General features: G+C 46.4%; 2 protein-coding genes across 2 annotated transcripts; both read right to left on the bottom strand.

Moving 5' to 3' along the window:
* Positions 1-535: 535 nt before the first annotated feature.
* LOC101783424 (protein trichome birefringence-like 8) lies at positions 536-2,072 on the bottom strand. The gene is made up of 4 exons (XM_014805411.2): positions 1,738-2,072; positions 1,241-1,642; positions 985-1,143; positions 536-881 (listed from the first exon to the last, which is right to left on the bottom strand). Exons 1-4 carry the CDS (start codon positions 2,070-2,072, stop codon positions 536-538), a joined length of 1,242 nt encoding a protein of 413 aa, XP_014660897.2.
* Positions 2,073-3,639: 1,567 nt separating this feature from the next.
* Positions 3,640-6,037, bottom strand: LOC106804388. The gene is made up of 6 exons (XM_014805360.2): positions 5,762-6,037; positions 5,386-5,679; positions 4,823-4,934; positions 4,169-4,480; positions 3,981-4,091; positions 3,640-3,761 (listed from the first exon to the last, which is right to left on the bottom strand). Exons 1-6 carry the CDS (start codon positions 6,035-6,037, stop codon positions 3,640-3,642), a joined length of 1,227 nt encoding a protein of 408 aa, XP_014660846.2.
* Between the last annotated feature and the right edge of the window lie 9,515 nt (positions 6,038-15,552).

The following is a 15,552-nucleotide window of genomic DNA, read 5'->3' as shown; positions in this document are numbered from 1 at the left end:
ACGTAGTGTAGTATATAACTATATATGTGTTTTAACCAGCCAGCACATTCGTAGCCAACAAATTGTAGTTTTTCTATTAATATACACCATATTTTGTAGATATATGAGGACGATTTGTGAAGGAAGCTAAACAAGCGTAAGGTTCCTTGTGGTGGAACCTGCCCACCAGTGTACGAGTCCTCAACTCGACACTAGTACTCGTATTTTTCTTGATTTATTCCAAGATTTAACCGGTGCTTCCACTTTCAGCTGTGCCCGTCGTCAATCTCAAGGATCTGCGGACTCAGTCTCTCGAAGCATAGGGTAGGATTATGTGCGTGTATTTATAGGGCTAAGTGTGCGTGCGTATATATGAGCGTCTGCTTGTGAACTGTGTTTAAAAAAATGCATAAATAAGAACTACTGGTGCAAGGTGCTATCTTGAAACCCATATTTAACCAAATAATTGTGGAAGGACCCTATTTTAGTGTTAGCTTTATACACCAAAAAAATACTAGCTCTAGCTTGTACCTATGCACCGAAAACCAAAAACTGATCATCTATGTTTCCTTCTTGTGTCGTACCCCATGGACAAGAGATGTGCGTAGAGGACCTCATTCCAAGTGTCCGGCACGCCCGGCAGGCACCAGTGGCTGCAATCCTCGGGTGCGTCCGGCGGCGTTCCCGGCTCCCGGTACCGAGAGGGGTGGCCGTCCAGTCTGAGCTCTGTCATGTGAGTGATGTTCAAGAACTGTGCCTTCCTTCCGTGGCTCCTGATACCTTCCATCGTCTTCGCGATCATCGCGTTCATCCATGAGTACTCTTCACCGAAGTGGTCCGTAGTGGTCATCAGTGGATCAAGCCGGCCGGCGCACGAGCCACCTGTGTTCCAGGTGCCATTGCTGCCATTTCCATTCCAGGTTAGAAAACCTCGGTATTGCAGAGTGAATTGATTTTCATATTTTGATTTTTTGATGAAGAATTTGAACTTGATCGGTTACTTGCCTATAATGCGAAGGAGAATAACTCCTGAAGAAGAAATAGCTCTGGGAAAACTGTGCACTGCTCAACTCCCAATCCTTCACAGTTTGCAGGGACAACCAAAATGCTTCCCTGATGTCCATGGTCATGTTCAAGCGGTCGCCAACCATGAAATAGTTCCCTCTGCTCATTCGTCATTGCAACATTCAACTAACCGTGTTCATAAATCTTAACAATATATGTAAACTTGAGCACCCAAATCGTAATAGCCATGGCTTACGCTTTGACAGTCTTGTGCACGTTCCACCAGTGCCCCGTGTTAAGCACGAGCACGTCGGCGCCTGCCCACCGGTCGGCGTGCCGGGGCAGCACGTCGAGCCGAACAGCTCCCCTCACGCCGCCGCCGCCTCTCGTCGCGTTCGCCGGGAAGCGGTCGACCATCACGACCATCGGCGCGCGGTAGTACTCGACGGAGAGGTTGTAGTCGGCGAAGACCATGGAGAGGTAGCCCTTGTGCCGGCTGATCGGCTTCCCGGACTGCTCGTACACCCTGGACGCGCCGGCCGGCGAGGCGCCGGCGAGCATGCACACCATGGACTCCCACTGGTTCCGGCCGATCGAGTCCCCGGCGAACACGATCCGGCCATTCCGGCTCCTCTCCAGCATATCCGTTGCGTTGAACCTGATGAACGAACTCCAAACCATTCCGATCAAGTAACTGCAAGACGCAAGCATGCCACGGGGACAAGGAAAAACGTCATGGCGGTGGCTACCTACTTAGGGAGGTGGCAGCGGTGAGGCCGCCAGCGCCAGTACCGGAAGGAGTCGTCCCTGCGGCCGTTCCGCAGGCACCGGAAGCCGGGGTCGAGGAACGGGCAGCCCTCCGTGTACGCCGTCACGCCGGCGTCGTCCCTCACCCATCGCCCGTCGGAGTAGTCGCATTCGGTGCCGGCGCTGCCGTGCTCCGTGCCGCTCCTGCTGCTGACCGGCGGCAGCCAAGGCTGGAAGAACGACCGCGGCGACGGCGGCAACCCGGTCGGTGGCAGGAGCGCGACGAGGCAGAGCGCGAGGAGGAAGAGGAAAACGGAGACGAATACGTGTCTTGCGTGCATGGGTCGGTCGATCCAGAGGTGAACGGGCGCGGTGGGTGATGACAAGAGCGCGAGGGATGGGAGCGATTTGTGGGTCGTGTTGGACCGTATCGAAAGCGGAACCATGTAAATAAAGTTTCTATAAAAAACATTCATGGCGTATATATCCGGTGTGGCCGTTGGCAAGAAAAGAAAATATATGGAAATGGATTGTATACCGATCGCGATCAAGTGCGGATGTTAATATGGAAAGAGATTGACACGCATATATTCACAATATTCAATTTTGAACACCATTCTGTAATGGATCTGGATCCGTAACCTTACCTTTAAAAGCGTTAGTATCCGAATCCATAATCGCTAAAATTAGAACATGGATATGCAAATGGTAACTAAAGTGGTTATATATGAATTGTTTTTTAGGTAAGTTATATATGAATTGTTTTCATCATTTTCATTTATATTGTCGGTATCCAAAATAAATATAGAGTTGGATGGGTATCCAATATTATTCATATCAGTATATAATAAAGCATCGCTCTAAACCATGTTACGAATATATAATTTTGATTGAGGTTGAAGCTGATATTTTTATTGAACTACTTTTTATAAATAAATTATTTCAAAGAGCAATTTTTGTCTACATATATCATATTTGATCCCTATTTATATGTTTTATTTATGATAACTGCATTCTTCCAAACCATGAATAAATCGAAAAGATACTTGGTAATTGTTTTTACTCAAATCGATTAGATGTCTGAATGTAGATTTGAAAGAACTATCCATTTTGTAATTTGAGGTCATTCAAATCTATATTCGAGTTAAAATATGAAAAGTTCGTTCTATCGGAATCCACGCCAACCATACACTACTGCAGAGATGATGCGTAGTAACTGTCGAAATCTTGTTTGTACCAAAGGTGCCGCGAACCATCACTCCCATTTGCTGCTACGTGCTTTGCACCGCCTCTGTGGAATTTTAGCTTGTGTCAGAGATGATGGATTGACTGCATTAACGAAGCACCAAAGCGGTAGTGCGTAATTTGTGGCTATGCCTGTGGAATGGTTCCGTATGAAGTGATGGTTGTTGCCAGGCATGGTTGACTACATCTTGGACCCAGGTAGGCTTGACCAGACATTCTTGAATTTAAATGGTGTAGATCGACGCGGTCCGGACTGTTGAGCTAGAAGTAGAGGGCAGTGGTCGGAGTGCGCAGAGGAGAGAGCACGGAGCACGTGGTCATCAAAAGCCAAGTCCCAGCTTTCCGCCTGTCCAAATGACTAAGGCCCTGTTTGTTCTAGCTTTTGCTTTCCGAAAGCTGGCTTCTGGCTTTCCATCCTGGAATGCTGGCTTTCCGAAAGCTGGCTTTCCGAAAGCTGAGGTTTGTTTGGCAACCCAGCTTCTCCGAGGATAAGAGTGGCTGGAAGAGATGTACAATATCTCTATTACCCCTATGTGTCCGTACTGATTGTATTTGTTTAATGCACAATTATTCATAGACTTTGTTGACAACATAATTATAATAAAATTAATGGGTCATTATCCATGCATTTATAAGTCACAAACATGTTCAAACGACATTACACTACTCTCTCATGGCCATCAAAGCATCAGCAATACTATCACGGAAAGCATTCATGTCGCTCTCTTCATGTCCATGTGCTTGTGGCTGAGATGATGTTGCTTGAGCAACACTTGGAACAAAGTCTTCATTTTGATCGCACAAGTCAAAAAGTTCATCAGTCAAATCACTTTCTCTAATAAAGTTGTGTAGGGCCATACATGCAATTATAATCCTTGCTTGCTTTTCCATTGGATAACTCGATATTTTTTGTAATATGCTCCACTTCATTTTGAGAACACCAAATGACCTTTCAATCACATTCCGTAGTGATGAATGTAAGTGATTGAACACTTCTTTTTTACCTCTTGGCTCTGGACCTTGTCGAAACTCTGGTAAATGATACTTCTCTCCTTTGTATGGTGAAAGAAAACCCTTCCGATTAGGATAACCCGAGTCAACAAGGTAGTATTTTCCTACACATATTTCTAAGATGTTAGTAATAATATATGGTTCATTTAATAAAACAATTGTAGGTGCCATATTGTTGTACCTTCTGGCGGAAAAGGAAATTTGTCAGCATATTTCTGCAATGCTTCATTAAAAACCCTTGTGTCATGCACTGAACCAGGCCATCCAGCAACAACAAAAGTGAATCTCATATCGAAGTCACATACAGCCAATACATTCTGAGTGGTACATCGGTACCGACCAAAATGTGTAATCTGTTCAGTAGAAGGAACAACTACAGGGATATGAGTTCCATCAATTGCTCCAATAGCACCATGAAAATGAGGTGAAAACCGATGTTCTTGTAGTTTAGGATGAACAATAGAAAACTCTGGATCTTTTGGTTTAATAATGTCTGCAGCCATTTTGTTCAAGCAATTCAACACATGAGTGAACTTTCTATTAATGGTCTCTGTAGATCTCTGAAATCTATCCTCAACTTGACTAAAAGCTTGAGAACCACCTACTATCCATAAAAACATGGCTAAAGTTTCAATGGAATGCATACCCGTAGTTGATTTCAACCCATAGTTGGTAACTAAGGTTTCGTGCAAACTATCAAAAACTGCCCTTGTCATCCTGAACATTCTATAACATGATCTATGTCTGTTCAAAGTTGTAGTAACCCATTGATAACCAGTCACCTCAGGTTGTCTCCTTCCTGACTTGTTTAGATAAGTTTGATCATAATACATACCAAACATGTTTGCAGCATTGATCAACCGAGTCATCTTTTTCTGCTGACCAACTGCAATTTCCAACAACTTCGAATATTCATCATCACTTGATTCATCACTTGCAGAACTCATCTACATAAAGACACATGGACAATAACATCACAAGTTTGGTACGAATAACAGTAACTAGGTATCACAAGTTTGGTACAACTAACAGTAGGTCACAAATACGTCACAAGGCATAAATATAGAGTTTTACAAAAATAACAGTAACTAGATAGATAGGATACAGAAATAATTCTTGCATGGCCGACTACTTCTTTCTTTCTTCATAGCATCTCTTCAGCCAATTGAACCTTCCTTCATTGGTATCAAAGCTAGACAAAAAAATTTCACGATTTGCAGGATGCTTGAACAACTGTGTTGCAATGTAGTGCTCATCACTTCCTTCTACAGCTCCACATTCTTTAACCAATGCCATAACCTCTCTAACCGACTCACGAGTGAAATCACCGGTCAATGCTTTGGAGGTCACAGAGTTGGAACTAATCACATCATCCACCATGCGTGACATCACCCTCACCATAGGATTCTTCCCTTTCTTCCTTGGACTAATTTTCCTAGGGCTATCACATGTCACCTTCCTCTTCAGTACAGTGCGTGTAGATGATGTGGGTGTAAATTGCTCACTCCCTATTTCTTGAATTGGATCATCATCCCTCTCTTCTTCATTGGGAACGCTATCACCACCACCTTCTTCACCAGGAATGCATGCAGATTGGCCTGAGACATGACTCTTCTCAAACATAATTTCCCATTGTTTCAAACATGGTGGAGGAGCATAACGGAATGCCTTTTTCTCCCTCCTGAGGTGTCCCTGTAAAAAAACAGAGAATACACTAGTCACTTGCATATAGTACAAAGAATTCCAATGAACATACACACGACATATTGCTAACCTTTGTATTTGTCTCCCACCATGTATCACTTGCTGTAGGTATCCCCAAAACAGGATGCCTTCCAAGGCCAGAATCGCTCCAAAGCGATTTCCAAAAACCATACAAGGTTTTCAAGTTATCCCAACGGTTTTTCAGTTGTTTCTGGGTATAATTTTTTCCTGTTTGAGTGAAAAACTTTTCCCGCAAGTTCTTATAGCCTCTTGCATTCAGTGTACCTAGAGGCCTATTTCCAGCTGCAATCTCCTCAACAACAATGTTACAAAAAATTGTAGTCATTTTAGGATTTTCCTAATCTGCTTGGCATACAACCTTCTCGGGTTCGTTGCTCTTTCCCTTGCCCTTTCCTTTGTTATCCATCTAGACAGAGAGTTTTTGTTCATGATTGCATACAAAGATATCATTTAACAGATTGTTGATTCCAAATCCTAATCCATGATTCAAAGCTCCTAGACCGTGATTCTAGGCTACCATAATTCTAGGGGTTGTAGTGCTCACCTTGCTGCAGATGTGGCGACGTCCACGAGCAGGGACTGTGTTGCAGATCGGGCCGCTGGAGATCGTCCACGAGCACGGTCGCTGCAGATCGGGCACGAGCAGGGACCGCTGCAGATCGGGCCGCTGGAGATCGTCCACGAGTAGTGCCGCTGCAGATCGGGCACGAGCAGGGAGGGGCGACGGGCGGCGGCTGCAGCTGCAGGGGCGACGGGCGGCGGCTGCAGGGGCCACGGGCAGGGGCTGCAGGGGCGGGCGGCGGGCGGCGGCCGCAGGGGCGGGCGGCGGCCGGCAACCGCAGGGATGGGCAACCAAAATTACTGTAGCGCAGCTGTAGCATTTCGTTTGTATTTGTGAATTATTGTCCAAATATTGACTAATTAGGCTCAAAAGATTCATCTCGCAAAGTACAACAAAACTGTGTAATTAGTTTTTAATTTTATCTACATTCAATACTCCATACATGTATTGCAAGTTTGATGTGATGGGAAATTTTCTTTTTGCATAGTACCAAAGTTGGGATTTTAGCATTGGTCTCCGGTTGCTCCATGTGAACTTCCTGTCCTGTTGATGGATTTCTTTAAGACCGCAGAAGTTGAGTGCTGTCCTGAAGCGTCTCATGAGATCTAGGTTCAGATTGTAGTTGTTTTTATCCCTAGCTTGGTAGATGAGGTTGAAATCCTCCCCTGTTAGCCAGTTTTCGTCGTGAGCGGGCTTGAGGTTGAGCATATGTTGTACGAAGGTTGTCTTCTCGTTGTGTCTTGAAGGCCCATAAACTGTGGTGAGGAGAAAGGAGGACCTGCATTGCTTCACCGTCACCGTCGACGTAATAGAGTATCTGCCAATCTGTATATCTTGTAGATCGACAAAGTCTTCGTTCCACAGAATCATGATTCCTCCTTTGATACCTTGTGCATGTTTGAATGAGAATCGGTTGAGACGGAAGCCCCCCAGGAAGCAACCCAGCACATTCAATTTCTATGATTTTGGATACCTAACCTTTATTTTTTTCGAGCAAAATACCTAAAATTTACAGAAAAGGACTTGGATAGCAATAATCAACGTATTATGTTAAGCAGATTCGTTATCTCAGTACCTTGTCTGCATATTCCTAGATCCATTAAACCATATCTCTATCTATGACTAATGATGCTGACCTACAAACAAATGGTCTTTCCTTTTTAATTTCATATGTGCACCAATTATTGCCACCTTTTTATTGATTTACATAGCACATCATTGATGCGAACAGTCATACAAAGACAAGAGAGAAACAAAAACACATTAAAGGGCGCTCTTGTTGTTCTCTGCCTTATTATATGTTGCACAATAGAAGTTGTTTGTTGAGTTAAATGCGTCATTAGTACGTAAACTGGGTGAGTGGATGCATTTAGATACATCATCTCTCAAATTATTTATTTGAAAACAACAACTTGACAGGTGGGTGCGGATGGGACACCGGGACGACACTTGAGCTAAAAAAAATGCCACATAGACAGTACGGGGTAGCCAATGTTTTTTTTTAAAAAACTCCTTGCTAATCCTATCATTTATTTGAGTTACGTACCTTTCCAGCTTTTGTCCCATGCTCGGAATGTTGTAAAATATTTAAAAAATCATATATTTCATGAAACATAGTCAATTTTTGCAAGGTGAAATAAGATATTGTAAAGAATAAGAAATATGTTTCTTGTTGACCACCGGCATTGTATAAGCCCAAAATATTGATCTTTTGATTCGTTGCTCAAATGGACGGTCGGAAACCATGGCTGCGTGGAGCTCCTTGAATCCATTCCATTTGATTTCTTACTCGTAGTTTTGGACCTCAAATCATGAAGTTACACGTATGTAAAGTTTTTCGGCAATATAAGCTACCTATGTGGGACCTACACACAATTCCAATTACAAAAGGAGTATAAATAAAGGGCTAATTTGCAATAGTGCTGCCCATGTTTTATTTGTATGTTGTTGGTGCTAGAAATCGGTCAACCGAATCCCAGCGACCGACACACGACCCGGGAGAATCTGCTTAGCTCCTGTTCGGGTGAATGCCCTGGTGCGGTTCGCGCGGCGTGCCAGCCAATCTGACCTGCTGATTGGCAAGGAAGAACACGTGTCAAATTCAGAAACTACGATCGGCTAAGTTTCCGATCGAGAGAAGCTTATCGGCAAATCGGCCGATTTACTATAATAATGAAATCGGCTATAAGACAGCACGATCCCTGTGGCTTTGTAAACAAATGAATACTAAAGCAATCGGTACAAAGCTTATGAAAACAGCACTAGGAAAAGATCTAGTTGGCAACAGATGGATCTGACAACAGAAAGTTAATAAAAGCCAACACTACCGATTCCTAGCGGGATAACTGATGATAAAAACTAGGAGAACAGGGCAAAAACCTATTGATCTAGTTAATATCGATAACTGGTGAATAAATCTAAACGAAACGACAGCGATGCGCCGGAAGTTAAAGCCTAGATATTACTCGATAAACGGAACTTACAGAATCGGCCGGAGATCAAGATGATGCAGCCCTGCCAACCCGTACGAACTCGTGAAGAGAAAAAGTGACGGCGAAGTCGCCTGCTCGAAAGTAGATGCGCAGAAGAAAGTAACTTGTTGTATTGATTGATTGTTGTGTTTACAGATTTACAAAGGTAGCTATTTATAGCCCCGTACAGATAATCTTCTTAACCGACTAGAACTCTATCTCTAATTCAAACAGAAAACAAATATCTACAAGCACAATCCGTGCTAAGCTAATTACCCCACGCTTCGTGGGCTGAACTCCACCTTATCCCTCCATCTTTCCAAGCCCATACAGTCCCACCTTAGTCCACCTTCCTGTTCGGCCGATTTCTTATCGGCAAAGGATTGCCGATTGGGAACCTGGTGCATTCACCCTGAAGCAAAGTAAAAGCTACCGACCGATTCCGCATTGTAGCACCTTTTGACCGATTCCCATCCGTACTTCTTCGACCTCTTTCCTCCTTGGCGCCGATTCTACTGATGACGAAATCCGGCGTCAACACATGCCCCCCAGTTTCGGAGTAAAACATAATCTTTTACTTCGAAATTCTTTATAACCTCCCCTCCGAAACGGCCGCAGTGAAAATATCCTTCCGTTTCGCGGTCTCCCGGCTGATCATTGCAATTTTTTGAAACGGGCGCCCACGACAGCCACTACCCCGAAAAACCCGACGCGCCGGCGCGGTGAAAATTCCCTTTTTACCCTTTCTTCAGGCGTCCTATAAATAACATTTCACCGCAGCTCATCTTCAAGCTCACGTCTCTTTTCCCAGCGCGCGCACATCCTTCCTTCTTCATCTCTTCCTTGCCATCGAAGTCTTCCAGTTCTATCTCCTGTCACTTCTTCCCCCTTCCCTTCAATGGCGACTCCTTCCGGCAATTCCCCCGCACGCGATGCTCCAGGGACAGTACCTCCGGTGGAGGTAGCAACGGTCGTCACTTCTTCCGCAAATGCAAGAGCTTCATCAGAAATCCCAATGGCGGTCCCCATCACAGCCCCATCATCTGCGCCAGCGTCGGCGACCACGCCGATTACCCAGAACTTTATCCCGGAGGTAAGCACCGAATCCTCCCCTTATCGGCAATATTTTAGATCTGCTCCTTTCATTCTTATGCCCCTTTTCCTTTTTAGGCGGTTAGAGATAGAATTACCATTCACCTCACGGGCAATCCTGGCCTTGTTTGCCTTGGTCCCATGGGAGACCCAGATCCGGCGATTCTTATAGATTTGGAAACTGATCGGATACCTTTCAAACGGTCCGATATGAACTTAAATCAATGGGCAAGTACTTTTAGATCCTGGCCGAATGAAACCCCAGGTTGGAGGGAATGGTACCAACGGGTGGCCGCGTCAAGGAGCGTCTCATGGGATGAGCTCAAAATCGGCCAATGTATCAACCTTTCCCTGTCGCAAATGGAGAAAAATGAGCCGCTAGTGATGGCAGCTTCCTATTTTTGGTCTGACGCACTTAATGCATTCTTATTTGGACATGGTCCTATGACCCCTACTCTGGCCGATGTGGTCCTCTTGACCGGCTTGGACATATCCTCCCCTGACACGCCTTTCCAACTTCTGACCGTACCATCGCATCGGCTGGACACAAGAGGAATCGGCGGCTGGAAGGGCTTTATTAGTGATAACAAGAAGACCGGTACTGTTGATAACAGGGAGCACACTGCTTTCCTGATGATGTGGCTGGAAAAACACCTTTTCTGTGGAAGAGCCGCCGGCCCAACAACCAACACCCAATCTTTAGCCGAGGCACTGTCCAAAGGAAGCCACATTCCTCTCGGGAAACATCTTCTGGGTGCTGTGTACCACATGCTCCACCAAATCGGCACAAAACTTTCCAAGGGAGAACCAATCGGCAACCCAGGTGGGCCTTGGTGGTTTGTCAATCTATGGTTGAACCTTTATATGACCAGGATCACCCGGCAGCCAGTGGACCACATGATGTTCCCCAATATTGAATCGGCGGAAGACCCTACCGAGTGTCGCCGATGCATGTCTTATGGCGAAGCAGCGTCGGCTTTTCCAGGTTGTGCGTATTCCGCTACAAAAGTAGCCGAGTACTTTCGGTGTTTCTATAACGGATTCAATGAGGACGCCACTATCTGGTTTCCATACCAGCGAGATATCCCAGTCTTCGAGCTCCCCTCCTGCTTCGATTCGACTTCTGGCCGGTTTGATGAAGATCTTTATGAAGAATTGATCAAACCAGGACTCTTACCGGCCAACTTCTTTTCGGGGAAAAATGCCCCTACATATGAGTTCTACAACCCATCTACTACTGCACGACAATTCGGCATGGGTCAATTGCCGATACGGGTGTATTTTGCTGGCCGAATCAAGTTCAGAGAAGCGCTTAAAACTGGCCTGGATTATTGTCGGCTGCGAGACCGAATTCCGGATTCCAGTACGATTAATTTGAATGAATGGCTATTATATCCCTTTGCCATCCAGCCTTTCAAGCTTTAGTGGGCCGAATGGAAGCAATTCTTATTCTGCAATTCAGCATCGGCATACTGCAACCTTCTAGATCCGGCCAACATTGATCCCAACACCGAGGTATTTCTGATTACCGACTTTATTCTTTTCAACATAATTGAGCACTAATGATTTCATTGTTCCTTTAGGCCGAGAATCAAGCCCCTCCAACGCACAGCCGCAGTGGTCGGCTAATGGAGAGCTATCCATACACCACTTATCCTCTTATCGGCTACGACGCTCCGTCAGTTGACATGATTGCTGGCCGATCGAAGAAAGTTCACAAGAAGGTCGTCAAGAAAACCAGCCGCCGAGTTCGGGCTCGTACGGAATCGGTGGATCCTCCTGTGCCCGCATCAGCAGAGACCTTGACTGCACCGCCCCAGGCCATACAGAGTGCTGATACTCAAGCTATTACACAAGCCGGAGCGGCTGCCGCCTCACTACTGCTGGAAGCTTTACAAGTGAGTTCAAGCTTTACCATTTCCGATTTGTCAATTCGGTATTAACTCTCCTTAACTTTGTGCTTCTTAGGGTTCCTCTATGGAAATGCCACAGTCGGCGACAATTCGACCGGCTGCCAACGCGCCCCTGCCTTCATCCATCGAGGTACGGTACTTATCCTACGGACTCCCCTTGGGCACTTGCATAACATATTTAACCGATTTCTTGACGCAGACCATCGGCACACCAAGCGTTTCTCGACAACCGATTCCTTTTCAGGGAGCTGGTCCGAGCACCGTGCCGATTGTTGTAGAGTCCTCCTCATCGGATGAACCTATGACACAGGCCACTGAACAAGACACAACGGCTTTACAAGCGCAGCATGAAGAAGTCCGTTTTAAAATGGTAAATTCTTAAACCAGCTTTTACCAGCCGATTTGCTCTGTTCCCCTGCCGATTCACCTTTTTCCTTTATTTTCTCAGGAACAAGACTCTCCCAACAACAGCCTTTTCTCCTTCGCGGTCGCTTTCTCCGATGACGAGGAAACCACATCCCGTCAAGTTGCCTTAAGCTCCGTTCCTGACGACGTCCGGGCTAAACTCACCAATATCCGATCCCTCCTTCAAGGGGACATCGGCCGACTGGTAGAAGACGCCTCGCCGATTCGGCAGCTCTTCAGTGACGTCAGCGGACGAGTACCAGAGGAAGCGGAAGAGGCCTTGGCACCGGCGGCCTTTATTGAGTCCATGAGGATTCCCGTTTTTAGAGCCCTTCATCATATGGCCGATCGCGCGAAACTGGCCAAGACCCGTGAAGATGAGAACGCTTTCAAGCATCAGGCTCAAGAAGCGAATCGGCGGATCCATGTCTTGGAAGATTCACGGCCGGCGATCATCAGTGAAATAGATCGCCTCAAACGACGAAGGGCGGACCTTGCCAAAGAGATGGAGCAAGTGACCAAGGCAATCAGCGCCGAAGAGAGCAAACTTCAAGAGTTACCCTCGGCTATTGCCGATTTGACATGGGAAAGGTAGCGTTTTGCTCAGGAGGCCCTGAGACTCCACCGCATCGCATCGGAGGTCCCTGGATCGGCAGAAGAAGACCAACGGGTTCTTGACTCTGCCGATCAGATCCGGCGTCGGGCCATCACGGCTATCGATACCCTTTTGGGTAACCTGTAAAACACTGACCGTCTTGTACGAACATTTACTGCCCTCTTTGACTGACCCTTCGCGATGCCTTCTATTTACTGCCTTCCTTATTACCGATGGGACGTGGCCTCATCAGATTTCCATGTATTTTCCATAAATATCGACCTCGGCGCCTCCTCCCGATAACATTGTTCTGGCTCCCACTTCGCCTTTCCTCTTCCTTTCGTCGGTGCAACTACTTTGTCATGGCCTCGTCGTCGTCCTCTTCCGTCAACCAGGTGACACTCTGCCTTCTCCTCTTAGATCTTAGGAAAAGAATGCGCCACCTTACTCCTTCTTTGTTTCAGCCTCAACGCCTTAGTCCGGAACTCGTACGTCCCATCGAGTGCATACACTCTGAGGACCCTTTGACCCCGGAGGACAAGGCTCTGATCCTAGCTCATCAAGAGGAGCTCCAAGACCACATTACCGCAGATGCTCGAGTAGTCTTGGATGCCGTGGTGAACGAAAGCCGTCATCGATCTCTAGCCATGAGGGGTCGTCGCCGTAACGTTTCCGGAGGTGACATCACTTCGACAACCTGCACGATCTTGGATTTCTTGGAAAGGAATGGTAACCCGCGGCTTCCTACCGATAGGGCCCGTCTGCTTCCTCGGAACCCGCGGCCTTCCACCGATGGGGTCCGTATGCTTCCTCGGCCCGTCATTCTGGCGGCAGTGGAGGCCTCGCGTCTTCGTACTTTGGAGCGGAATGGGGAATCTTCTCAGAAGAAGGATAATTAGCTTGTTTTTTGTAATTTTTTGTTCTAAGGGCGACTTAATGTTTTGTCGGCCATGTAATCTGTCGCCCGTACCGAATGAATGTAATCGGCCCGAATGAATGTAATCGGCCGTTCCGGTCGACTTTATGTGCGTCTTAAAACCGAATCGTATCGGTCATGTATAATCGTGTTAATTCCTTTAGGCACCGACCCATATACTTGGGTAATACCTTTTTAAGTACCTCCCATTCAGAGCTCTAGTGAATTCTTCCCCTTCTATTGTTTCCAAAATATATGCATTCCCTGGAGCGCATCTGCCGATTTTATACGGCCCTTCCCAGGTAGGAGACCATTTGCCGAATTTAGGATCTTTCGACCCGACCGGTAGTACCAACTTCCATACCAAATCTCCGGGGAAGAACTGCTTGACTTTGACCTTTTTATCGTACCACCTGGCCACTCTCTTTTTATTTTCTTCGATACTTATTAGAGCCCTTAGCCGTTGGCCGGCCAAGTCATCAAGTTCTTCCTTCATCAGAGCCGAGTAGTCATCGGCCGACAACTGGTCCTGAAGTGAGATGCGTCTTGATCCTGCCCTCGACTCCCATGGAAGTACTGCATCGTGACCGTATACCAACTGATAGGGAGATAACTTGGTAGCCCCATGACAGGCCATTCTGTATGCCCACAGGGCTTCGGTCAAACATAGGTGCCACTTCTTCGGGTATTCTTCAATCTTTCTTTTGATCAACTTGATTATTCCTTTGTTGGAAGATTCTGCTTGACCATTGGCTTGAGCGTAATACGGAGAAGAATTTAGCAATTTGATGCCCATATCGGTTGTAAATTGCTCAAATTCCCCCGATGTGAACATTGTTCCTTGATCGGTTGTTATGGTTTGAGGGATACCGAATCGGTAGACGATATGATCTCTTACGAAATCGGCCATGATAGCCGACGTCACGGTCCTTAATGGGATTGCCTCCACCCATTTGGTGAAATAATCGGTAGCAACCAGAATAAACTTGTGCCCCTTGCTCGATGGTGGATAAATTTGGCCGATAAGGTCTATTCCCCACCCTCTGAACGGCCATGGTTTGATGATGGGATTCATGGCTGATGCGGGTGCGCGCTGGACATTTCCAAACTTTTGACACTCCTGACAACCCTTATAATATTTGAAACAATCTTCGAGGATCGTAGGCCAATAGTACCCGTTATTTCTGATCATCCACTTCATCTTATGTGCTGATTGGTGAGCTCCGCATACCCCTTCATGGATTTCTCCCATTAGAGTCTTGGCTTCTTCTGTCCCAAGGCATTTAAGAAGAACACCATCGATCGTTCGGTAGAACAGATCATCTTCGAGTAATACGTACTTGGTGGCGTGAAAGCGCACTCGTCGCTCCACCTTTTTAGACGGATCCTTTAGGTAATCGGCAATTTCTTTGCGCCAATCGTCAGCTGCAAGCTCTAAGGCCATGGCGCCCGGAATCGGCCGATACCCAGATGCGTGTTGAGCGAGTTTGTTCGCTTCCTCATTGCGGTCTCTTGGGACGTGCTCGATTACTGCCGATCTGAATTCTTTTAAAAGCTGTAAGCAATCTTCGTGATGAATTCGTAATATGTCGTCTTTGCACTCAGCCTTCCCGGTTAGTTGATCCACGATTAGCATCGAATCTCCGAAGACCTCGACAGAATCGGCCTTGACTTCTCTCAATAATCGTAAGCCTTTTAATACAGCTCTGTACTCCGCTTGATTGTTTGTGGCGGCGGTTTCTATCGGCAGAGAAAAATCATATCTTGCCCCCCGAGGCGATATGAGAACGATGCCGATTCCCGATCCGACTCCGCATGATGACCCATCAAAAAATAACTGCCAAGGTGCTAGTTCCACGAAGGCGATCTCCGGTCCACAGTGCTGG

Source organism: Setaria italica, chromosome VI, assembly GCF_000263155.2.
Source record: "Setaria italica strain Yugu1 chromosome VI, Setaria_italica_v2.0, whole genome shotgun sequence".
NCBI lineage: Eukaryota > Viridiplantae > Streptophyta > Magnoliopsida > Poales > Poaceae > Setaria > Setaria italica.
The sequence above is the reverse complement of the archived record's forward strand: the minus strand, read 5'-3'. Positions and strand labels throughout refer to the sequence as shown.